Source organism: Pseudorca crassidens, chromosome 2, assembly GCF_039906515.1.
Source record: "Pseudorca crassidens isolate mPseCra1 chromosome 2, mPseCra1.hap1, whole genome shotgun sequence".
Classification (NCBI taxonomy): Eukaryota; Metazoa; Chordata; class Mammalia; order Artiodactyla; family Delphinidae; genus Pseudorca; species Pseudorca crassidens.
In genome coordinates this window covers 43376514-43403572 of record NC_090297.1, presented here as the reverse complement: position 1 = coordinate 43403572, position 27059 = coordinate 43376514, and the positions used below count along the sequence as shown (strand labels likewise).

The 27059-nt window shown below is 37.2% G+C and overlaps 1 protein-coding gene across 2 annotated transcripts in view; it reads right to left on the bottom strand.

Moving 5' to 3' along the window:
* The window catches only part of ZFYVE9 (zinc finger FYVE-type containing 9), a 133517-nt gene that overhangs the window by 26459 nt on the left and 79999 nt on the right, over window positions 1–27059 (bottom strand). For both annotated transcript variants that reach the window (XM_067726110.1, XM_067726111.1), the window contains 3 exons: window positions 18648–18872; window positions 16693–16775; window positions 8032–8136 (listed from right to left, as the gene is read on the bottom strand). In XM_067726110.1, the coding sequence (XP_067582211.1) occupies window positions 8032–8136; window positions 16693–16775; window positions 18648–18872 (413 nt within the window). The remainder of the gene's footprint in view (window positions 1–8031; window positions 8137–16692; window positions 16776–18647; window positions 18873–27059) is intronic.

Genomic DNA, 27059 nt, shown 5'->3' with positions numbered 1-27059 from the left:
AACCGTCTCTTCCCCCAGGCTGTGCTGGCAGCTATCACCCTGGTACAAAGTGGGGTTGGAGGTGGAGTGGCTAGGAAGAGAGCCAGGTGTGGGCTGGGGCTTCTCCTCTGCTCGGTGGCCATCAACACCCTATTTGGGGTGCAGTGAGGCCCCAGGTTGCTGGAGCAGAATCCCTGAGGGTCAGGTCCAAGCTGTCTCAGTTCCCTCTAAGTGTGTGATCTCCCACTCCCAGCACCAGTTCCCTTGCTCCGGAGGGGAGCAGTACTAGAGCAAGAAGGGCTGAAGCGGGTGCTCAGCATGGGTTGCAATGCGGGCTATGGTAGTCCTGGTCCCAGTCAGAGTCTTAGAGTGCTTCAGATGCACTGCCTCCATAAACACCAGCAATGGCTGCCCCTACCCCACTCAGATGCCCTTCTGGGTCCACGTTGGCTCTGTCCTTCACAACCATGCACTCCCCTTGGCTGCAGCAGCCCTTGCCCTAGTGTGGAACTGTGTCATGGAGCAACTGGGGATGGAAAGGGCACTCAGCTCAGGCTGGGGTGCATGCTGCAGTGGTTATGGGAAACCAGCCAGAGTTCTATGCAGCTTTAATCTCCTTCCTCCACCTTTTTTCAGGAGTAGCAAGTGTTTGCATGCACTTCATAATCAGAGTCTTACAGCCCTCCTGTTAGTCCCACTGGTTTTCAAACCAGTTAAGGTGCTCATCTTCTCAGTGTCAGACCTCAAGGCTAGGGTGCCCAATATGTGGTTTGAACAGCTCTCTCCCCAGGGAGGATCTCTGAGCCTATGTAATCCCCCTCCTTTTCTGTGTCTCCTTCTAGGGACACAGGTTGACCTGATCACTTCTCTTCCCTTCCTACCCGATTTTGTGCATCTGTCTTAGAGCCTTGGTTGTACAAGAATCTTTAGGCCGGTTTCCAGTTAGTTTTCAGTGAGAACTGCTCCACGTGTTGATGCATTGGTGATGTGTTTGTTGGGGGGGATGGGCAGTGAGCTCCATGTCCTCCTACTCTACCACCTTTCTTGTACCCTGTGTGTTTTCACTATTTATCTAATCAATCTGATTAGAAATTTGATTTTATTGATCTCAAGAACTTTTAGTTTCATTTTTTAAATTGTTTCTCTGCCTTCTTTTTTTTCTTTCTTTTTTTTTTGCGGTACGCGGGCCTCTCACCACTGCGGCCTCTCCCGTTGAGGAGCACAGGCTCCGGACACGCAGGCTCAGCGGCCGTGGCCCACGGGCCCAGCCGCTCCACGGCATGTGGGATCCTCCCAGACCAGGGCACGAACCTGCGTCCCCTGAATCGGCAGGTGGACCCTCAACCACTGCGCCACCAGGGAAGCCCTCTGCCTTCTATTTTGTGAATTGCTGGTCTTTGTTATTTCCTTTCTTCTGTTTGCTTTGTGTTTCATTTGCTCTTCTTTTTCTAATTTCCTAAGGTAGAAGAGTAGGTCAATGATTTGAGATGTCTTTTTTCTCTAATATAGAAGTTTAATGCTATCAATTTCTTTTTAATCACCGCTTTAGCTGCATCCCACAAATTCTGATATGCCATGTTTTCATTTTCAGTCAGCTCAAAATATTTTCTAATTTTTCTTTAGGTTTCTTCTTTGACCCATTGGTTATTGAGAAGTGTGTATTTTATTCAAGTTTTCTATATCCTTGATGATTTTCTGTCTACTTCTTCTATCAATTATTGATACAGGGGGTTACTGAAATCTCATAATATACTTGTGAGTTCATCCTTGTAGTTCTATTTATCTATATTTGTCCTTATAGTTCTAACAGTTCTTGCTTCATGCATTTTGAAGCACTGTTATTAGATGCACAAATGTTTAGGATTGTTGTACCCTTTTGATGAATTGATCCCTTTATAGTTATGAAATGTGTCTCCTTATCCCTGGTAATATTGTTTATTCTGAAATACATTTTGATATTACTCTATCCACTCAAGCTTTCTTTTGATTAGTATTACTGTAGTATATCTTTTCCCATCCATTTACTTTTAAACTATCTGTATCCTCATATTCCAAGTGGTTTTCTTATTCACAGCATATAGCTGAATCTTTCTTGTTTATCAATCTAACAATTTCCCCTTTTTAACTGAGGGTGCTTAGGTCATTTATAGTTAATGTGATTATTGATGTGGCTGGATTTAAATCTAGCATCTTGCCACTTATATCCTATTCGTTATATCTCCTCTTTGTTCTCCTTTTCTTCTTTTCCAGCCTTCTTTATATAATTCCAGTTTCTTTTTGTTGGCTTATTAGCTATACCTCTCCATTTAAATTTTTCTAGTGGTTGCTTTTAGATTTTTATTCTACATCTTTACTTATCAATCTACTTTCAAGTAATATTATGCCACATCCCATGTCATATAGACATGTCATGTATACTTCTATTTCCCCTTTCCTGGAAATACCCTTTGTTTCTACGTAAGTTATAAACTCCACAAAACACTGTTGTTAGTTTTGCTTTAAACAATTATCTTTTAAAGAGTTTTTATATTTACCTATATATTTAACCATTTCTGCTGCTCTTCATTACTTTGTGTGGTTCCAGATTTCCATTATTTGGTATTCTCCATGAAGGACTTCCTTTAACATTTCTTGTGGAATAGGTGGCTGGTAATACATTCTTTTAGCTCTTATATTTCTGAAAAAGCATTTTGCTTTTCATTTTTGAAACATATTTTTACTGGGTATAAAATATAGGTTAACAGTTATCTATTTCAGTATACTTTAAAGGTTTTGTACACTGTCTTGCGGATTGAACTGTTTTGATGAGAAGTCTGCTGTCATTCTTATACTCATTCCTCAGTATACAATGTGGATTTTTTTCTCTCGCTGCTTTTAAGATTCTTCTCTTTACCTCTGGGGTTAAGCAATTTGATTTTGATGATTATAATGTTCCTTAATGTAGTTTTCATCCTGTTTCCTGCAGCTGGAGTTCATTGAGCTTTTTGAATCTATGTGATTATACTTCTCATTAAATTTATAAATTTTTTTTTTTTTTTTTTTTGCAGTACACAGGCCTCTCACTGCCACAGCCCCACCCATTGTGGAGTGCAGGCTCTGGACGCGCAGGCTCAGTGGCCATAGCTCACGGGTCTAGCTGCTCCGCCGCATGTGGGATCTTCCTGGACTGGGGCACGAACCCATGTCCCCTGCATTGGCAGGTGGACTCTCAACCACTGCGCCACCAGGGAAGCCCCTAAATTTATAAAATTTTTGATCACTGATTCTTCAAATATCTTTTCTGTCAACCCACTCCTCTCCTTTGGAGACTTCAATTACAGAGTTAGGCCATCTAACACTTCCCACATCTCAATCATGTGCTGTTCATTTAATTTTTCAGCCTTTTCTCTTTGTGTTTCGTTTTGGATAGTTCTATTGCTGTTTAAAGTTTATTAAATTTTTTCAGCAGTGTCTGATCTGCCATTAATCTCATCCAATGTATTTTTCATCTCATTGTCATTTTTGCTTCTTGAAGCTTGATTTGGGTCTTTTTTATATTTTCTGTGTCTCTCCTTAACAGGTATGTGCCTTGATCTTGTTGAAGCTTTATTTTAAGCTTGTTAGGTAGGATCAGAGCAGCCCAAATTTATGGATAACTTCGATCCTTAGGAATTATTTGTCCCTTTCTTACTCTAGCTCATAAGAATACAAATTATTCCTGGACCTCTGAGAACTGTTCTCCCTGCTCCTTTCCAGTGTTTTTCTCACATACATGCACTGATTAGTAATCAGCTGAAGACACAATAGGAACCTCCTGCAGATCTCCAGAGTTCTTTTATTTCCATAATCTGTCTTGTAAATTCTAGCCATCATGCCCTCCCTACACTGTCTTCAATGCAGGGAGACCTCTAGGCTCAGTTTAGGTTCCCCCCCTAACTGCTCTATGGCCTGGAAACTCCAGACAGTAAAGTAGGGTAATCATAGGGCTCACCTTCTCTGCCCCATTGTCCTTTGTATTTTCCCCCCACATATTTTGTCTTGATGTTTAGCTATTTACAGTGGACTGCTATGTTAATGTGCTAGTGCTGCTATAAGAAAGTACTGCAAACTGGTGGCTTAAACAATAGAAATTTATTGTCTCACAATTCTGGAGGCTAGAAGTCCAAAATTAAGATGTCAGCAGAGCTGGTTCCATTTGAGGGCTGTAAAAGGAAAGATTTGTTCCAGACCTCTCTCCTTGACTTGCAGAGTCAAGGACTTGACCTGACTTCCATCTTCTCCCTATGTCTCTTCATATCACCTTTTCTTTATGCATATCTATGTCCAAATTTCCCCTTCTTGTAAGTCATACTAGATTAGGGCTTTACCTCTGTAAAGACCCTATAATCAGCCCTACAATCAGATGTAATCATTAAACTGATGTCTATGAAAACCGGTTTAGTATAGTGTTTAAGAGTAGAATTAGAGTGTCTGGGTTTGGAATTAGAGTGTCTGGGTTTGATTCTAGCTCCAACACTTGCTCGCTCTGTGCCTTAATTTCCTCATCTGTAAAAAGGTAATTACCCTACTCATTTCACAGAAATAGTGTGAAGATACATAGATGCTTAGAATAGTACCTGATATATAATATACCCTAAATAGATGTTAGTTAACACAATGATCAAAATAATCTCATCATAAGAACATGAGTAGCGTTACCTAGACCAACAGAGATCTTGCATGGCCTTGATGAAGGAGATAAGAAAATTTATATACAATGACTACTTCATTTATTAAAATTACTACTTCAGAAATATTATCTTCTAGCTTTCTAAGCTTAAAGTCTTTCCTTATATGGAAAAAAATGTTGCCTGCCATTTCAGTAAACAAAGAATGTTGCCTGCCATTCTGGTAAACAACAAATGTTGCCTATCATCAAGTCATCAGCCTCTGCACCTGCCACCAACAGTGCACCCTTAGGGTAAATCAGGATGGAGAAAAACAGGATACTGGCCCTAGAGAGTTAAGATGCCTGTCTGAGGAATAATTTCAGTGAGCCCTGACTCTTGCATTTTCCCATAAATAGAAAAGCACTAAAATCATTAACTTGAGATGTCTGGTGTTTTTTATGATTAGCAGTACTCTTCTGATGTTCAACTACATGTTTTGTTTTGTTTTGTTCCCAGCAAAAATTCCTATCTATCCTGGCTCCTCCCTTACCTCTTTGGAACAGCTCCTCAGAGCTATCTGAGAGGCTGTATCCTGGGCTACAGTCCTCAATAAGGCCACTGTATAAAACATAATTCTCAACTTTTACGCTGTGCTTTTCTTTTTTTTTTTTTCAGTTGACATTTAGAGGCCTCCTCTCTCCACATTTTACATATAGTTGCCAAAACTCAGTTTTCTAAAATTCTACTTTGGTTAATTCACTTTTCTGCTTTAGAACCTGTAAAATCTCTACAAATTATCATGTTAGACTCTAGACTCCTTTGTGTGGTTTCTGAAAGCCTCTGAATATGCAGCAGTCTCTTTGTACAACTTCATTTCCCAGTCGCCTTTAGCCTCTTCTTCACTAGGCAGGTTGATATCTCCATCGTCCCTACCAGACATGCCCATTCCTGGTGCTTTCCTGCCTTTTGTTTAGGCTGGTATCTATCCCTCTTTTCACTTATTTTCCACCCTTCACTTTATAGTGCCTATACATCCTTCACTGTCCATTTCAAATCTTTCCTTCATTTACATTTACATGAATGTTTATAAACATCTACATGGACTGTGCTGCTCTGGCTGTTAGGGATTCAGGCTCATTTAGACATAAAGCAAATTCCTGACTGCTTCATTTATCAGAGCTCTCCCTTCTTTGAATCTTTAATAAACTTCCAATAGGTTTCAGCACTTATTTCCATATTACTTTATCTTTTAGTTATTTTTATATTATTTATATATCTATATTTTGTTTTTACATTTTATGTTGTTTATATTTTATTTCTGTTTCATTCAATATATATTTCTTGTGCAATTACTCTATACTAGATTGACTGTTAATGATACAGTGGTAAACAAGACAGACACAGTCCCTCATGGAACTAAAAGTCTAGTAGAGAAAACAGACACTGAATAAGGAATTACAAATATAGTGAGTATTACACATAGAATGTGTGTTATTAAATGAAAGCCTATCTGAAATAAATATGTGGAAAAATGAAAGCCTATCTGAGAAAATGCCATTTAAACTGAAACCTGAAAATTGAGTATGGGTTATGCAAATGAAGAGTAGGGGAAGTACAACAATTAGAAAATAGCTTGTGCAAAGGCTATAAACAAAAGAAAACATAGTTCAGGGAGTGATAAGAAAAACTAAAGGTACAAATAAAGAAAAATGAATGAGATTCATTGTGGTGATTAAATGAAATAATGTATAAGAAATTACTTTTTCAACTATTAGACACAAGACAATTCAACTGTCCAACATCATGAGAAATAAAATTACACTGAGTTAAAACAAAAATTGAATTAGAAGGGAAGTCAGTCTGCTAAATTAAGTAAGAAAAATAAGTGATATATAATTGGTAAACTTTATTGAAAATTAAATGTAATAAATGACAAGAAATACAGTTACTGTTTTTGAATAAAGATTTCTGAACCTACACAACCATAAACCTAGGAGGCAGAATTCAGATAAAGACAGATAATATGAATGGCAGTTGTTGTCATGAATGTCCTCAGTCAAGTACTGAAATAATTATGGGGGCCTCAAAGCTTTTACAAATATACTTGTATAAACAGATCTAATTACCAAACACAAAGTACCATCTTGTAAACATCAAGGATAGCAATGTATGTTATCCACTTGGAGCTGACATCTGATCATCTCACTTCTGGCAATAAGCTCCCAGAAGGCAGGCAAAATATCTGATTCATCTTTGTATCGTATCACGGAATATATTTAACAGACGTTTGTGAAATAGATAATAACATTTCAAATATGGGAAATAAAACAAGTTTTCAAAGCATAGCCTCCTTTAAAAACTATTTAGGGCATAAATTACATAAAAATAGTTCTCTTTAAAGATTTGACTCTAGTTTAGCATAGTTCCAAGGTAGGACTATCTAATAGCTAATTGTATCCCAGGAAAAATTAAGCACACATTCTAACTACTATTTTCTAGTGTCCTGAAAAAAGCCATCAGACAGAAAGTCACAGGGTAAATGTTTTCTTCAAATAGGTCATTCCTACATAATAATACTGAGCCCTGCGCTTAAAAGTCCAGTAAGACATTTCTGTGATTTTAAGTGTATATCAAGTATAAAATGTTTATTGAATGTACAAATGAGTAAGTGAATAAATGGCTGAATGAGAAAGGAAAAAAGAAAGGAAGAAAAGGAAGAAAGAGAAGGAGGGAAGAAGTTATTTTATACCAAGATATGGTGGAAGAAGTAACTGTGGAGTTATCACCCTGTCTAATAAAACAACAAATTTTAACATTATATCAAACTAATTTTTAAATTTTCTATTTTAAATCACAATGATTACTATCCAACACTTTAGAACCCATTTTAAGAAATTTTTAAATTCAAGTACTACTTCACATGGCAAATAGGCAAGAACAGTTATTACATAATTCTGTTATGTGTAGTATGCACAATTTCATTTTAGTTACAAAATACAGCTTAATTCAAAATGCAAACATTTGCTTTCAAAAACTTATTTAAAAATAATTTTGGAACTTATAGGTGAGCTATGATTAAACATTAAGTATAGTTAAAAGTAATATATACTTATAGAAAGAGGGAAAAATAAAAGATCCCACCACTAATAAATATTATAAAGTTAATTTTATACCTCAAAAAGCAAATCTGTCACTGACTGTCAGCATCAAAAGTTCAAAACACAACACATGACACAAGCAAAGACTACATAAATCACGAATTTAACATTTTGTCTTTCTGTTATGGAATTCCCTATCACTGATCTAAGTCATATAATATTATGAACTGATTTCACTGTCGATTAACTAAAACTTTACATGTAATCATGTATTTCTCATCTTCATTTATGATATTCAATTATGAAAAATTCATGGGAAATCTTACCTCATTGTATCTGTTGCTGGGAATTTTGATGCTGGTTTTCCGAACTTCCATATCAACCACCAAACCTTGAACTACTGGCAATGTATACTGGTAATTTCTAAAGTCCTGGGCAAAACCAGATTGAAGTGGAAGAAAGAATTCATCAATGGCAGGATTTAATTTATAGTAATAAAATGAGCATAAATAAAAAGAATGTCAAAATTAAAAGATCTCATTCATTTAAATAATAAGAAAATGTATAATGAAAGCCCCATTGTGTATATTCTACTCTCTGATTAGTCTGTAAACTCTTACAAAGAAGCAGACTAAAAAGTTTCATATACCCTTTATATACAATATTAAACAAATATTTGAATGTTTATCCCTGCTTTGTCACCACCTAACATTTTCTGTTTTTATTTAACTATCTCCTCCCTCTAAGGTAAGCTCCAATAGGGTAAGGATGCTCACTTGTTTTGTTCTTGTTATATCCCAAATGCCTGGAACATCCTGGGGACTAAATGAATACCTGTAGAGTAAAACATGCACGCATATATACTCCACATCTAGTGTGGCTGAAGCAAAATGAGCAAGAATGGTAGGAGTTGAGATCGAAGTGATAGCACGCAGCTAGATTTCATAGGGTCTGGTAGGTGACCACAAGGACCTTTGCCTTAACTTTGAGAAGGCTTTTGACCTATTTTGACGGATCTCTCTGACTTTCTCTGTAAAGAATAGATGGAAAGGGAACAAGAATAGAAGAAAGGATATCAGATAAGCATAATAAAAATAATCCAGGCAAAAGACAGTGATAACTTGAACCAAGATGTTAACAGTTCAAAAGATGGTGAGAAGTTATCAAACTCTAAATATATTTTGAAGGGAAAAAGGACAATATTTGCCCTAGGTTGGATGTGGAATGTGAAAAAAAAAAAGAGATGACTCTGAATTTCATGGCCTGGGCAAGTTGAAGACAGGAACTGCCATTTACTGAGATGTAGAATATGATAGGAAGGGGAAGTCAGAAGACTGCAGGAGAAGAACCAAGCAAGAATGGTGTCCTGGAGGCTAAGAAAAGAAAACGTGTAGATATTAGTAAGTTGCTGGATGGAACTGTGTGAAAATTATCTTCTGATTGCTTCTATTCACTCAGGGAAATTGGGCTAAGCCATCAGCTGAAACTGAGGAAAGGAGAGGAGGCACTGGAAATTTGAGAAGAGATCACATGCAAATAGTCATCTAGGGAAGTAGGAATGTATTATGGACCAGGAAGGATTGCCAGGTAGGTCCAAGAGCTTCCTTAATGGTATTGGTCATGAATCTAAAATGAGACCATTGAATATGCTACTCTTTTTGTCTTCACTCATATTTAAGCTTGGATGTAAGTTAAGAATGAAGGAAGAATTAGATCCAACCAGGTATAATCAACTGACTTTTGATAAAGGTGCAAAGGCAAGTAAATGACAAATGATACTGAAATGACTGGACATACAAGTGGGAAAAAAAAGAACTTCAAACAATGCCTAACAATCATAAAGATTAACTAAAAATGGATCACTGACCTAAATATAAAACATAAAACTACAAACTTTTTTTTTTTTTTTTTTTTTGCGTGGTACGTGGGCCTCTCCCGTTGCGGAGCGCAGGCAACGGACGTGCAGGGTCAGCGGCCATGGCTTACGGGCCTAGCCACTCCGCGGCATGTGGGATCTTCCCAGACCGGGCCATGAACCCATGTCCCCTGCATCGGCAGGTGGACTCTCAACCACTGCGCCACCAGGGAATCCCAAACTACAAACTTTTTAGAAGAAAACATGGAGCAAAATGTTTGTGATATAAGTTTCAGTCAATAAGTTCTTAGATATGATATAAAAAGAACACTCCATAAAAAAATTAATAAACTGGACTTCAACAAAATTAAAAACTTTTGTTCTGTGAAAGACACTGTTAAGAGAATGAAAAGATAAATTACAGACTGGGAGAAAATATTTTTAAATGATACAAATCTACCAAAGGACTCACATTCAGAATAGATGAAATACTCTCAAAACTCAACAATAAGAAAACAACAACCATATTTTTAAAATATGAACAGTTGAAAAAATCTGAACATTCACTAAAGATATAAAGAAGACAAAATAAGCAAATGAAAGATGCTCTAAATCATTCATCACAGGAAATATACAAATTAAAATCACAAAAATTAAAACCACTAGACTCCTATTAGAATGGCAAAAATTAAAAACCAAAAAGGAGAAATAATGAGTACTGGCCAAAAAAAAAGGATCCTTATACCTGATGAATGCAAAATACTGCAGGCATTTTAGAAAACAATTTCAGTTCCTTATAATGTTAAACATACAATATGGCTCAACTATCCCACTCCCACAGAAATGAAAACTAAATATTCACACAAAACTTAATACATGGATATTTATAGCAGCTTTATTCCCAGTCGCCAGAAACTAGAAACCCAGATATGCATCAACAGGTGAATGAATAAACTGTAGTTCATACATACAATACAACACTACTCAGCAATAAAAATGAATGACCTATTGATACTGAAGGGTACCAGAATACAGTACCCCTAAATATGCCTCTTGTTAATCAGTCTTTGGCCAGTCTAATTTAGAGGGCCCCAGCTGAAGAACCTGAGATGAGTAGAAGAAAAAGATTTTATTTCCTTCCCAACAATACATATAACAACACAGATTAATCTCAAATGCATTATGATAAGTAAAAGAAGCCAGATTAAGAAGGCTACATGCTGTATAATTTCCATTATAGGACAGTCTGAAAAAACTAAAACTATAGGGACAAAGGATCAATGGTTGCCAGACATTACAGGTGCACCAGCAAATTTTCTGGTGATGGAACTGTTCTGTATCTTGATTGTGACAGTGGTAGTAACATAACTGTATACATTGTCAAAACTCTTGGAATGTACTCCAAAAAAGGTGGATTTTACCATACATAAATTGAAAAAAATAATTTTAAACAAAGAGGTAGATTTAATCAGGGTTTACATTTTGCCAGGCTACCACAACACAGGGTAAAAGCGAAAAAAGAACTAGAATTATGTAAAAAAGTGATTTTAATGATGAAACCATGGAATCTTAATGTAGATAAACAGAAAAGCCGGAGGAGTGAGAAACAGTGAAAAGGTTTTGAAATCAATAGGTTGTAAATCCCGGTAAACTAGGGAGAAAGTGATGATGTAGAGTGAGATGCTTCAGTAGATAATCCAATAAATATTTGTAAAAATGAATTGAGATAGGCCATAAAAACCTTAGGCTGCTGTTGCTTGATTACAGGATAAATATCTCCTTTTCATTCCAAAATAGATTACAATCTGAAAGAAAAACTATCTTGTCAAAAATGTGACTAAAAACTAAAGTTACCAAGGAGGGACAAAGGGATGGGGGTAGGAATAGAAGAATAGAGAGAGAGATCTTATAGATTAAAATATAATTTAAAAAATTTCACTTCTGGCCAAGATGGAGAAAAGGGGACTGGATTTAGCCTTCTGCCTTAAACGACCAAAATTCACACAAAACACATGGAACAGTGATCACCAAGACACCAAATTTCAGACAACAAAGGACAGTGGTCCTTGAGAGACAGGAAACAAACAAGATGAGCTCTATGACTGCCCAGCTTATGCTTTAGGAGCGTTTCCAAGCTCAGATGCAGGAAGCGGGAACCCAGGCAGAGGCTGGCAGACTTCCTGAGTTGAGGAGACAAAACTGAAAATCGAGAAAAAAATCAAGGTAGCTAGAGTTCACAGGACAGAGAGGAGAAAACTGCAGAGAGAGAACTCCAAAGGTTCACACAGGGTCCCATCAGAATAGCAGTGTTCTGATTAGCAAATGTGTGTGAGGAAACTTCTTGAGGCTAGTGAAAGAAATGCCTGAAATGATTATTGGGAGCATATCTGTTACACAGGTCTGGGAATAGTGCCTATTCCCAAAACCCAGATAGAAAAAGCTCATAATTCATGGGCACTGGGTAAAGTATTACTGTATAATAAAGAATTTGGCTGACCTCTACCCCTGGTTCCTGGGAGGTAACCTCTAAACCCATGGAATTTCCTGAGTGATATGAGTGCCTTTGTTATTCCTGGCAGACTCTGAGAGTCTATGTCAGTTTGATGACACTGATGCTAAAAGGATAACTCGGGCTGGGGGCTGGCCATTTCAGAAACATCAACCATGTGATGAGAGGCTGGGGCTCTGAGGCACGTGATATCAGCCTGACTTCTGCCGAGTGCCGAAGCGGGGCTGGAGACTGAGTTCAATCACACAGCCGGTGATTCAATCAATAGGCCTTGTAGGGAAACTCCAATAAAAACTCAGGACACAGATGCCTAGGAGCTCATTCCATATGTATTGTTACACATCAATGTATGTGGAAAGTGACATGTTCCCGAAGACAAAGAAGCTTCTTGTTTGGGACCCGCCCAGACCTTGCACTACGTGTCTCTTCTATCGGCTGCTCCTGATTTATATCTCCCTTGTTATAATAAAACTGTATCATAAGTACAGTTGACCCCTGAATAACATGGGGGTTGGGGTGTCAACCCCTGCAAAGTTGGAAATCCATGTATAATATTACATTCAGCTCTCTGAAGTGCAGTTCTATATCTGTGGATTCAACTAAGCATGGACTGTGTAGTACACATTTATTGAAAAAAATCCACGTATAAGTGGATCTGAGCAGTTCAAGCCCTGTTGTTTAAGGGTTAACCGCATAGTACTTTGCTGAGTTCTATGAATCATTCTAGTAAATTATCAACCCTGACAGGTTAGTGGGATCTCCCACACTTGTATCTAGTTAGTCAGAACCGTGGGAGGTCTGGGGACCCCTGAACTTGCAGCTAGCATCTGAAGTAATGGCAGTCTTGTGAAGGACTGTGCTTAATCTGTGAAGTTTGGCTTAATTCCAGACAACACCAAAAGTCATTACAAATATAGCTGAGCTCTGAACAATGTGGGGGTTAGGGGCACTGACCCCCTCTGTGCAGTCAAAAATCCATGTACAAATTATAGTCGGCCCTCCATATCCGTGGTTCTGCATTGGAGGATTTAACCAAGAATGGCTCAGGTAGTACAGTAGTATTTACTGTCGAAAAAAAATCCACGTATAAGTGGACCCGCATGGTTCAAACCAGCGATGTTCAAGGGTCAGCTGTACTCAGAAGGGTTTTGCCTTAGTAGTGGGGAATAATCAGCCCTATACTAAATAAGACTTTGGTTCCACCTTACAAATCTTAAAAGCAAGACTCAAAAGGATCAACCTATTTTTTAGATAAATTAACTGTGTTATTTGTAACCAAACTCAAGAATTTTTACAGGAACATAAAAATACCTGGCATCCAGCAAGGTAAAATCACAATATCTGTCATCCAATAAAAAATTTTTTAAATACCAAGGATGCAAAGAAGCAGGAAAATACAACTCAAAATGCTGGGGGTGGGGGGGAATCAATCAATGGCAACTGAGTCAGAAATGAAACACGTTAGAATTTCCAAACAAGGACATCATAATACTTATTATAATTATATTCCATATGTTTAAAAAGTTAAGTACAGGCACAGAAGATATAGAAAAAGACCCAAGTCAAACTTCTAGAAATGAAAATTACAACGGCTGAAATTACAGGAAAAAAGAAAAAGGATGGAATCAATGGCAGTTTAAGTACTGCAAAATAAAAGATTACTACAATGAGGTATCACCTCACACCAGTCAGAATGGCCATCATCAAACAATCTACAAACAATAAACGTTGGAGAGGGTGTGGAGAAAAGGGAACCCTCTTGCACTGCTGGTGGGAATGTAAATTGATACAGTCACTATGGAGAACAGTATGGAGGTTCCTTAAAAAAACTAAAAATAGAACTACCATATGACCCAGCAATCCCACTACTGGGCATATACCCTGAGAAAACCATAATTCAAAAACAGTCATGTACCACAATGTTCACTGCAGCTCCATTTACAATAGCCAGGACATGGAAGCAACCTAAGTGTCCATCGACAGAAGGATGGATAAAGAAGATGTGGCACATATATACAATGGAATATTACTCAGCCATAAAAAGAAACGAAATTGAGTTATTTGTAGTGAGGCGGATGGACCTAGAGTGTGTCATACAGAGTGAAGTAAGTCAGAAAGAGAAAAATAAATACTGTATGCTAACACATATATACGGAATCTAAAAAAAAAAAAAAGGTTCTGAAGAACCTAGGGGCAGGACAGGAACAAAGATGCAGACATAGAGAATGGACTTGAGGACACAGGGAGGGGGAAGGGTAAACTGGGATGAAGTGAGAGTGGCATGGACATATATACACTACCAAATGTAAAACAGATAGCTAGCGGGAAGCAGCCACATAGCACAGGGAGATCAGCTCAGTGCTTTGTGACCACCTAGAGGGGTGGGATGGGGAGGGTGGGAGGGAAATGCAAAAGGGAGGGGATATGGGGATATATATATGTATATGTATAGCTGATTCACTTTGTTATAAAACAGAAACTAACACACCATTGTAAAGCAATTATACTCCAATAAAGATGTTAAAAAAATTAAAAAGTTCCAACTCAGAAAAAAATAAATAAAAATAAAAGATTAGTGAACTTGAGGACACAGCAATAAAAAAAACCTGTCCAAAATGAAACACACAGAGGAAAAAAAAAACACTGAAAAAGAAATAAAGAGAGCATTAGTGGGCTTCCCTGGTGGCGCAGTGGTTGAGAATCTGCCTGCCAATGCAGGGGACACGGGTTCGAGCCCTGGTCTGGGAAGATCCCACATGCTGCAGAGCAACTAGGCCCGTGAGCCACAATTACTGAGCCTGCGTGTCTGGAGCCTGTGCTCTGCAACAAGAGAGGCCGCGATAGTGAGAGGCCCGCACACCTTGATGAAGAGTGGCCCCCACTTGCCACAACTAGAGAAAGCCCTCGCATAGAAACGAAGACCCAACACAGCCATAAATTAAAAAAAAAAAAAGAGAGCATTAGTGAGCTGTGAAACAATTTCAAGCCTGCTAATAAGTCTATTAACAGTGGAGTCCCTGAAGGAGAGGAGGGGTGGACAGAACAATTATTTGATGAAAACTATAAACCCACAGATCTAAGAAGCTCAGAAAACCCCAGCACAAGAAACAACATGGAAAAAAACTATACCAAGGCACATAATCAAATGGCTCAAAAACAGTGATAAAAAGAAAACTTTCAAAGCAAAGAGAGAAGGGTAAAACATTATGTAGACAGGAACAAAGGAGGGAAAACATATTTCTCATCTGAAAAAATGCAAACTGGAAGGCAATAGAGCAAATCTTTAAAATTCTCAAAGAATTAAACTGTCAGCCTAGAATTCTACATCCAGCAAGAGCATCTTTCAAATAGAAAGGACGTTGTTAGAAATACAGATGCTAAAAGAATTCACCACCAGCCAATCCACACTATAAGAAACATTACAGGAAATCTTTCAGGTAGAAGGACAATGACACCAGATGGAAATACAGATTTATACAAAGGAATGAAAAGCACTGGAAATGGCAACTACATGGGTAAACCTACAAGAAGCTTTCTTAGTTTACATCTCTTTAAAAGATAACTGGAACTATAACTACAATCGCATGACAGAGTGAGGAAATAAACAAGTCTCCCAAAAGCAACTAAACAGTTGGGTAGATTTATTAAAAAAACAAAACAAACAAACAAAAAAAAACATTTCAGTGCCCTGGAATTAGACCAAAGACATACAATACACTGAGATGTGTTCATTCATAAAAACTACTGAACTTCAAGTAAGAAGAATAGAGTTGAATCTGTGATTTTCTTGCCTGGGGCTGCCTTTAGCCCTGTTCATAGTTCAGCCAGGGCAAGGTAGTTTGTGAAAACAATAAGCTTTGCTGCTTGAAGGATCTTGCTTGATTTGGAGTGTCTCAGTTAAAGTGGTAATCTCAGTGGCTAGTGAAAAGGACCAGTGGCCCTGTTAGTCTGAGGATGCTAGCCTATTTGGAGCAAGTAATGAGCAGCAGACTAGTGAGAGATTTAACAAGAAGTTCTGGGAATGAGACAGACATAGGGAACTTCATAAACTCTCCAAATACCCAGGACTGACCTTAGTCTGTGCACATGTGCAGCAGTGACCTTAATGGGCCCAAGCCAAGCAACATTCTTGGTCAACAGGGTTAGAGCCCGTGCATGTGCAGAGGAGACATGAGCGAGTCCAGCAGAAAAGAAAAGAATGACGTTTGAATCCCAGTCCATGCAGATCCATCAAGAAAGTATAGATGCCTTACTGCCTAGAGGTATCTGAACACAATCTCTGACCAATCTTCGGCAAAACAGTAAGCTACACAGACACAGGGGACACCATCGGGATGCCAGGCTTAAAATTAAAAGAAGACATAATGCTGGGTGCTTTAATTATAACTACTCACAATAATCCTGCAAGGTCACTTACTTAGTGTATAACCAAGAGCCAGAATCCTGTACTATTTCATTCCAAACCTCCATATACTTTCCAAAGAATATACATGTTCTGTTCTTTTCCTATAGTAACTCTTCACCTACGTGAAGCGGCAGGGTATTAACAAAATAATAAAATCCTTCTCTCCCTTCTCATGCAAACCCCAGTAAGGAAAAAGAAAATAAAAATTCCCAACTTACGGCAAGAAGATTCATGATGGTATGCCCCGTCTCTCCAAACAATGGCTTCCGAAATCTGACACTGAACAGTGGGCAAGGATAAACTATGGAAATGAGAAATGATCAGACTAAGTTTGGCAGCTTAAAATTTTGGTAAAAGAGACATCACGTTTCATAGAGTTCTCAAAATATAACTGTAATGACTCATTAGAGCATAAAATTTAGGGCTCAGAAAGTATTTACCATAACAGCATCACAGACAAATTTGGAGCCTTCTACAAACCACACCAGTCTTTTGATGCAGCTGTTTCAAAAATGAACTACATGTCTTAAGAAGCACTCTTTTCCAAACTGGATTAATATATTCCAGGAAACAAGTATCTCCTGATTCCTCTGTGCTCAGGAAGTCTAAAAGAGTTCACTCTTACACATTTCTGACTCAGAACCCTCCTTAGACAAGCCAAACACCAGGTGATCCTATTAGCTGGCTCACTCCTCGAACTTTACGGTTTCAACTGCCTGTACAACACAGGAAAATACAAATGTTTTTCCTCTGCACACAATTCTTTCCTTTCCCTACTTCATTTAGCTGATTCATATGCTTCTTTCACAGTTCAGTCCAGAGGTACCTTGGTCCTTCATTCTTGGTGAAGTTAGAGCCCATCTTTGAACTCCCAAAGAAATCTGTTAACTTTGAACATGTGTTTTGACATAATATACTACTATAATCATGATTTCTACGTCTTCCTTACAAAAGTTCCCAAAAGCCTATAACCACGTCTCAGCCATTTCTGAATTCCGGATTTATTACACATGGTAGGCCTTTATTAAATTCTTGTTGAATGAATGAATAAATAAGTGAAAGACTGAAGGTGACCTGCTGAAAACATATAATACACTGTTTTATGTTTGATAAAATAATTTTTAATGATCTCATTTGATCCTCTTAATAATACCATGCAATATAAAAGGCAAGTATTATTATCTCCAGTTGCAAAGGAAACTGACAATCAGACAACTTGAATGACTTCACCCAAAGTTACAGAGCTAGTAAATGGCAGAGTTAAGAACGTTATTCAAGTGGTCTGATTCCTAGACCAGGGCAACGTTGATTAGGAAAAGATATAAAGTTTAAAATAAAGCTTGCATGGGACTTCCCTGGTGGTCCAGTGGTTAAAAATCTGCCTTCCAATGCAGGGGATACAGGTTCGATCCCTGGTCAGAGAACTAAGATCCCACATGCTGCAGGGCAACTAAGCCCGCGTGCTGCAAGTACTGAGCCCGCATGCCTCAACTACAGAGCCCACATGCTCTGGAGCCCATGTGCCACAACTACTGAGCCCGCGCACTCTGGAGCCTGCTCGCCACAACTAGAGAGAAGCCCGTGTGCTGCAAAGAAAGATCCCGCGTGCCACAACTAAAGACACAACACAGCCAAAAATAAATAAATAAATAAAACAATAACAAAATAAAATAAAGCTTGCATTTAGGCCTTAATATCTTTAAAAACAATCACAGCTTAGTTGCACTGCTATGGCCAAGGACAAGGAGGCTCTTTTGTTGCTTACTTTACCAGCTGAGAGTGATCTCTATACCACTAGCTTCCAGTATCTGTTACATTATATAAAATATAATTTGTCATAACTATTTTCTAACCAAGTGACAAAAAATATACTTACCATATACAGCTACTATAAAAATAAAGTTACTTGTTAAGTTGATATTCATTTTTTCTGAAGATGATCATGTATCTATCAATTAACCTATAAAACCAGTAATTTTACAAGGCAATAATGTTATTTTGAGTTCTTCCCATTATAGCCAAAATAAGTAGAGACACTGGCCAAATTTAGCTTAGCTATTCCAAAAGAATACTTCCGTTTAATTGTATCACCATGGGGCTCTCTGAATATCTCAAGTCTGTTTAGTCATTACGTCTTGGTCATAATGCTTAGAAGAGGATATTTTATACTTACGTCGATATTCGGCTCCAAGTCTCAACATCAGTCGGATGGGAAACACTTTAGCCCAAGGAGTTTCCCATTTCTGGATGAGAATCCCAAACAAGTAAGGTGGGGTTGGGAGTACTAGGTCTTGCAGTGACTGGTAAGTAGATGTCACATATAAGAATCCGCCATGTTCTTTACTGCCAAGGAAACTTTGACTGAAGAAGGAATGTCCCAAGTTGCCTACAACATTCCCTAAAACAAAAAAGTTCATTAATTACCATCAATAAATCAATCATATTTTTAATAATCATTATTATCAACACTGGGCCAGACACTACCAAACAATAATTCCCAACCTTTCACTATGAAAGACACATACTTATAAAGTTGTTTTTAAATAAATGGCATTTATTAAATGAAAACTTGTTTTCCAATTTTATCAGGGCTTCTGGTGAGCATAAAATACCTTGTATTATCACATTCTAGTTTGTCTGGCTAAAAGCCAAAAATATTGATGCCTTCCTTTAGATTAAACTTACTGTATGAATTACTTTAGAGGTCTCAGTATAAAAATTATTGCCTCAAATGTCACAAAAAAAAGGTTAAGATTAGGTACCTGCTCTCACAGAGCTTACAATCCCATTGAGTAAATAAATTCAATTCATGAACATAATGAATTAAGACATTAAGTACAACTATATATATGAGATATTAAGGGAAGAAAATTTATGGAGAAAGTAGTAAAACAGACAGGATTTACTCTATTTTTGGTTGAGACAAATATGAAACATAAACAACTTAGGGTTTATTTAAATTCATATTAGGCAGGTTTTTTGTTTTTTAGTTGCAAATGCTCTTAACTAAGTACTTTCTAATTCAAATATTTTCTGAATGAAACAGCAACAAATCACCCTTCATTAAGGAGACATTTTCCTCAGTTTAGAACTACAAAAGAACTTCATGACAAGAGCTGTTCAATAATGTAACAGCAGATTTGTTCACTAGACATGTGCAAGCTTCCTTTGATGTCTCTGAAAGAAATAACAGCAAATACAGAAATCGCCATCAGAGAAGTTAAATGCTTACTTTCCTTGAAAAATAGAGTCTATTTGCAGAACAGTTCAATGATGGAACATAGAATCCTTGAGTGAAGTGGAAGCTATGCTGACAGTAGGGAACACAAGTGAAGGGAAGACTTCCCCACAAAACCAGAAACTTTATGACTGAAAGCCATGTTCACCTGCACATCATCACCTGCCAAATACATTTAGGGGTAGTACCCTTGCCCCAGGATTAACGAAATCTGGGGGACCTCCCTGGCGGTCCAGTGGTTAAGACTCCACGCTCCCAATGCAGGGGGCCCGGGTTTGATCCCTGGTTGGGGAACTAGGATCCTGCATGCCACTTGGCACAGCCAAAAAATAAATAAATTAATTAAATTAAATTAAAAAATAAATGAGAACCTACGGGGGAAAAACCCCCAAATCTGGCTTTACATTTAAGCTGCTGGGCCAGATCTATAAAAACAAAATAGGGCTTCCCTGGTGGCGCAGTGGTTGGGAGTCCACCTGCCGATGCAGGGGACACAGGTTCGTGCCCCGGTCCGGGAAGATCCCATGTGCCGCAGAGCGGCTGGGCCCGTGAGCCATGGTCGCTGAGCCTGTGCGTCTGGAGCCTGTGCTCCGCAACAGGAGAGGCCACAACAGTGAGAGGCCCGCGTACCACAAAACAAAAAAAAAACCCAAAATAATCCCCGTATCAAGGAAGTAGTACGTTATTTTGAAAAAAATCAGATTTTGGAGTCTCAGAGACACGGGTTTGAACACTAGTCCCATCATTTACTATTATGAGATTGGGGGCAAGTTACTTGACTTGAGCCTCAACATCTATGACAACAAGGGAAGATTATACTAAGTTTCAGACCTGATGTGAATAAATGATAGAATATATGTAAAATGACAAGCAGCACCTTGCACAGTTTGTTCTCAAAAAATGTTAACTATTACTTTTATAATGCAAATATACATATAATGAATGATCAACCAAACATTATACAACTTTCTTTGCTTTATCAAAGATTTTAGAGTAAGGTTTTTATAAATTTTCATCTTTTCACTTGAGTTGGGGTGTGGGGAGAGAATGGGAAACAAAAGAGAAGATTTTTTTCCCTCCACAATGGCGACTACACCACAGGAGTCCTCTAAAGCTCTAATGACAGCATAATGTTTATCTTTCACAAGAATGCCCTAGTGAATACAGCTCAGAGGTGAAAACTGTGTTAAGCTTGGTACTCAAAGCATTCATTCATTATTCCTTTGGGATCTCCCTATAAGAGACTGGAATCTATTACTGGTTATTGTTCCACAGATACTAATAACTTTTCTGCTTCTACCACCTAAAAACCCTCCTCCCTACCCAATCACACTCAGATTCTTCATTATGTCTTTACATTATAAAATATATCTTTTATTATTTAAGCATTTACTTTCTTAAAAATTGAAAAAAAATTGATAGATCTCTATCAATTCTAATGAATAATTTAGTTTAGATTGCCATTTATCACCTCATCTAAAAATAAGTAACATTCCATGGGTATAGATATCAACTAAAATAAAATATTGGGTATGAGAATTTGACCAAAAAAAGCTTTCATTTGAAGACTTAAACTGGGGCTCCAACATGAAAAAGAATTCCAGAAGAAAGCAATGTTGGGAGTGAAAAAGAAGTAATACTCAAAGAGAGAATAACTAAGAACTTTCCAAATTAAAGAAAGAAATGTGTTTTCAGATCAAAAGTACACTTTAAGTACAAAAATTAGCTTAAAAATATTCTAAATACATTTTTGTCTAAGTTAATTCTTAGGCTGAGATAAACTTTCACATTAAAAAAATGAAAGATCAGGGACATCCCTAGTGGTCCAGTGGGTAAGACTCCATGCTCCCAATTCAGGGGGCCCGGGTTCCATCCCTGGACAGGGAACTAGATCCCACATGCATGCCGCAACTAAGAGTTCGCATGCCGCAATTAAGAAGTCCGTGTGTCGCAACTAAGAGTCCACATGCCGCAGCTAAGAAGTCCACATGCCAGCAACTAAAAGATCCCGTGTGCTACAACCAAGACCCAGTGCAGCCAAAATAAATAAATAGGTAGGTAAACAGATAAATAAATAAGTAGATTTTCAAAATGAAAGATCAAACTTCACTGTGTTTGTGGCCTGTAATTTTATTAGTATATTACACATTAATAAAAATAAAATTCAAAGAAGTTGAATGCAATTAACACCATACAAATCAGTAATATAGTGCCTTAAAGTTTACATTGCCTTTTGATAAATCTATATAGGATAAGAAAGAAATTTAAACTAATCAAAAGTGCATCTGGGTTAACCCAGGTGGCTACAATTTAAAGGAAAAAATAAGGAAGACTGCAGAATGAGAGTAGGTGACTAAAAGAGATAATAAAAAGAAAAAGATCTTTCAAAGATCTGAAATTATAGAAACTTCCCAAGTGACCTGCTTGAGTGACCCATGGTATTTCTTTCTCAGGGACCAGAGACACACTGGGTCTCAGAAACACTCTTAAGCTGATCTAAATAGTATTTTCCCTTGTCTCCAAGTCCCACTGGGAACAGGAAGTCAGGAATAATAAGCACAGCATTTTTATTAATAGAAGTGTTCTCTCAGGACTCCTTTCCTCCAGGTGCTTTTCCGCCAAATGACAAAAAAAGCTTGCTAGTGACATCACCCCAACTGATTTACTCCCCAACTCACAGTTTTTAAATTAAGCCTCTCCAACGTGCCAGACCATTTGTTCTAAAGGTTGGTATACAGAGTTGACCCAGACAGATAAAACTCTTGCCCTCATAGAGCTTATATCCTAATGAAGGAAGACAAACAAACTATTTCAGTTAGTAAAGTTAGTGATAAATGTTTTGAAGAAAATACAACAAGGAAGGTAATGTGAATAATTGATGGGGGCAGGGGAGAGAATACTTCTTTAGTCATGAGAGTCAGGGAAAATCCTCAGAGAAAGAAACATTTGAGAACAAACCTGAATGAAGAGAAGAAATCAGCCAGTAAAGCTCTGAAAAGAACGGCACTCCAGGTCGGGCAGGAGTAAATTCAAAAATCATGAATCGGAAATGAGTATGACAGGTTCAAAAGTCACAAAGATGATCAATGTAGCTAAAGCAAACTAAGGACTATTAAGAGATAAGGTCAAAGAGACCTTTAAGGACTAGAACATATAGGATCATTATAAAATGGAGTTTATTCTAATTGCAGTGGGAAGACAATGGAAGGTTTAAGGTAGCTTTAATCGTGCCATCATATTCATCACCATGTTACTAGGCTACACAAATGTGCTCTCAATTCATAAGGATTAGATTTAGGACACCCAAGAAATAGTTGAGAGAAGATAAACAAGTCTGCAAATGTAAAATTCTGAATAATTTAAAGGGAACAAAAAGTTTTTTCAAATGTAGAAATGATCTAACCTACAAGGTTAATATTTATGTTCTGTGCTTATAATTGTCTTCTTGCTTTGTTCTGAAGTTAAATCTAAAAGTTGAAAATCAGTAACAGTGTAAACCTTATTATATCCTTAATAATCATATAATTATTATAACTGATTATTAAATATTAATCAATTCACATTAACATTTCTCTTAAATTAATAATCTTCTTGAAGAGAGAAATATTAAACTGGAAGAATTCACTGAACAATGTACCCAGGTTCCAGCACAAAAAAGCAAAGAGAAAAATTATACAAAAGAGCAGTTAAGAGATATTGAAGACTGATTTCAGAGGCCCCAACATCAAAAAAAGGTTTCCAAAAATAGACAACATTGGGAATAAAAGAGTAGTAACATTGAAAGAGATAATAATTAAGAATTTTCCAAAGTAAAGAAAGAAATGTTTTCAGATCAAAAGTACACTTTTAGTACTCAGTAGTAAAAATAAAAATAAATCCACATATGTGTATACATAATAGACCCATGGAATAGAGTCCAGAAAGAAACCTATGCATATAAGGTAAAATAACATTCAAAAACAGGACCAAGGTAATTCAATGGCAAAAGTATAGTCTTTAACAAATGGCCCTGGAACAACTGAATATCTATCTATAAGCAGGAAAAAATCAAAAACAAAATGCACAAAAAAATTCCCAAAACAAAACTTCGAGAACAAAACTTCAAGCCTTACCTCATTCCCTGTACAAAAATTAACTCCAAATTAATCATAGATCTATATGTAAAAGCTATAACTATACAACTTCCAGAAAAATACAGGTGAAAATTTTTGTGACCTTGGGTTAAGGCAGATTTTTTAGGAAACTGAAGATAAACTATAAAAGAAAAACTGATAAATTGGACTTCTATCAAATATTAAAGCTTCTACTCTTTAAAAGATAGTTAAGAAAATGAAAAACATAAGTCATAGACTGGAACATAATATCTGCAAAGCGCACTATCTGATAAAAGACTTGTATCCAAAATTTATGAAGTACCAATAACTCATTAAGAAAACAACCCAATTTTTAAATGGGCAAAAAAGAGCTACAGATGGCAAATAAGCATATGAAAAGACACTCAATATCATTAGTTATTAAGGAAATGCATATTAAAACCACAAAGAGATACCACTAAACACTCATTAGAAAGGCTTTTTTTTTTTTAAAGGAGTATCAAGTGGTGGCAAGGATCCAGAACAATTGGAACTTTTCATACATTGCAGGTGAATGGATAAACAAATTGTGGTACAGACATCCATTCAACCATATGGATGAATCTCAAAAGCACTGCGTTAAGTGAAATAAGCCAAACATAACAGTGAGATTCCATTTATACAACCTTCTGGAAAATGCAAAACTAGAGGGACAGAAATCAAATCAATAGTTGCCAGGGACAGAGGGTAAGGGGAGGGGATTAAATACAAAGGGACATGAGGCAAGGTTTAGAGATGATGAAAACATTATATATCTTGATATTGGCGGCTGTTACCTGACTGTATCTGTTTGTCTAGACTCACTGAACTGAATATGTATATTTATATACAGTAATATATGTCTGAAAAGGCACATATTATGAGATATAAATTACATGTCATAAACCTAACAGAAACTCACAGAGAACTTTAATAGTGGACTTACAGATAATCAAGGATAAAGAGAAAATCCTAAAAGCCAAAGAGAAAAGACAAATAACTACCTGTTAAAAAAGAAAAAAAAAGTAGACTGCAGGAGATGCCAGAAGACAAGGAAGTAATACCTTCAAAGTACTTGCTAAGGGGAGGTTAAAGGAAGAAATGAAGGAATGAGAGAAAGAAGGAAGAGAGGAAGGGAAAAAAATCTGTTAACCTAGAATTTTGTAGCCAACTAATTATTCAAGAGTGATAGCAAAATATTTCAAACATACAAGGACTAATGGAGTTTAACAACCATAGGCCCTCACCAAGAGAACTAATGAAAAGATGTATTTCAATAAGAAAAGCAAGTCCTAATGGAAATATGGGATACTAAAATAGCAGATATAGAGAAAATATAGTGGCAAACTTAATAATTTTGATTGAATTGAATACTGATTTTTATACTGATATTAAAAACTGAATATAACTGAATTAAGTAAAAACAATTATTTTTTCTTTTACAAAAGGTAAAACCAACCACAACAATAGTAAGAATGGTAAAGATATTAAACGAGTGAAGTATGCTTAGGTCTGTGTCACGTTTGGGAGGACAGAAACGCTCTGAGGCAGAATTCTGTCTGCTTCCTGGTGTACATTCCCTCCCCTTGCGTGGGGAAAACACCTATGAATATGATGGGCGTCATTCCCATGATTAGGTTACTAATTAAGAAACTTTGAGTTCATCAACAGGGAGATTATCAGACTGGGCCTGACATAAGGTCTTTAAATCTAGGTCTAGAGGTCAGAGAACCAAAGCAGAGACACACTCCTGATGACCTGAAAGAAAGGAAACATCCATGTTGTAAACTATCTACGGAGCCATGAGGCAAGGAACTGCAGACAGCCTCTAGGAGCCGAGAGTACTCCCCAACCAACAGCTAAAAGAAAGCAGGGATTTGTAAGAAAGTGAATTCTGCCAACAACCTGAGGACCTTGGGCTCCAAATGAGAAGGCCAGCATGGCTGACACCTTGAGGCACCCTGAGCCGAAGATTCAGCTAAGCTGTGCCTGGACTCCTTACCTATGGAAACTATGAGATAATAATTTGTGTTGTTTCAAGCCACTAAGTTTGTGGCTTAGAAATATAGTAATAGAAAGCTAATACATACTGAATAACAACTCTGTCAGAAAAAGGTCATAGTTGAGTGTTTATGTTGAAAATATTAAAGGAATCCCAAAGAAAATGCTAACATAATAGAAACATGAGTAAAAGACATAAACAGGGACATATTTGTCACAGAATACAAAATGTACACGGCTTATAAATATATGAACATAATAGTTAGTGAAATGCAGTTCGAAATGAGACACCGTTTTATATCCACCAGACTGGCAAAAATTAAAACTCTCATAATATCAAATGTTGGCAACTCTTATACACTGAAAATGGGGACAGATAGATAAAAACTGGAAAACCTCTCTGGGAAATAATTTAACATCATCTAATAAAGTTGAAGAAATCCATACTTTATAAACTTATAAGTATACATGTACAAAAAAATTTAAAGAACATATCTGAAAAACAGTAAACTAGTAAGAAGAGCAAACTGTTCATCATAAAGAGAATAAACTGTGGTAAATTTATGTAGTTCATATAAAACAGTAGCCTGAAAATGAATGAACTAGAGGCATGAATGAATGACAGAAACATATGGTAGAGTGAAAAAAACAAAGCACATAAAATGTGTACAGTGTGATCACATATGTATAAAGTTCACAAACATACGAAGTAATATATTATAATCTTTAGAGATGCAAACATTTGTGATAAAATTATTTTTAAAAAGCAAGAAAATGGGGCTTCCATGGTGGCGCAGTGGTTGAGAGTCCGCCTGCTGATGCAGGGGACGCAGGTTTGTGCCCCGGTCCGGGAGGATCCCACATGCCGCAGAGCAGCTGTGCCCGTGAGCCATGGCCGTTGAGCCTGCGCGTCCGGAGCCTGTGCTCCGCAACGGGAGAGGCCACAGCAGTGAGAGGCCCGCATACCGTAAAAAAAAAAAAAAAGCAAGAAAAGTATAACACAAGATTAAAGACAATGGTTACCCTAGGGGTTGAGGATGGGAAGTCTGGAAGGAAGATATAATCAGGAAAGAAAAAGGAAAGTTTCAGTGGATTAGTCATTTTTATCTCCCAAATTGGATATTTTGTTTGTGGGTGGTTATTTAGTTATTAGGCTTTATAACTTGAACAATTACTAATATATATGCTTATACACTTTTCTACATACCAAATAGTTTTTAAAGATAATTAAATG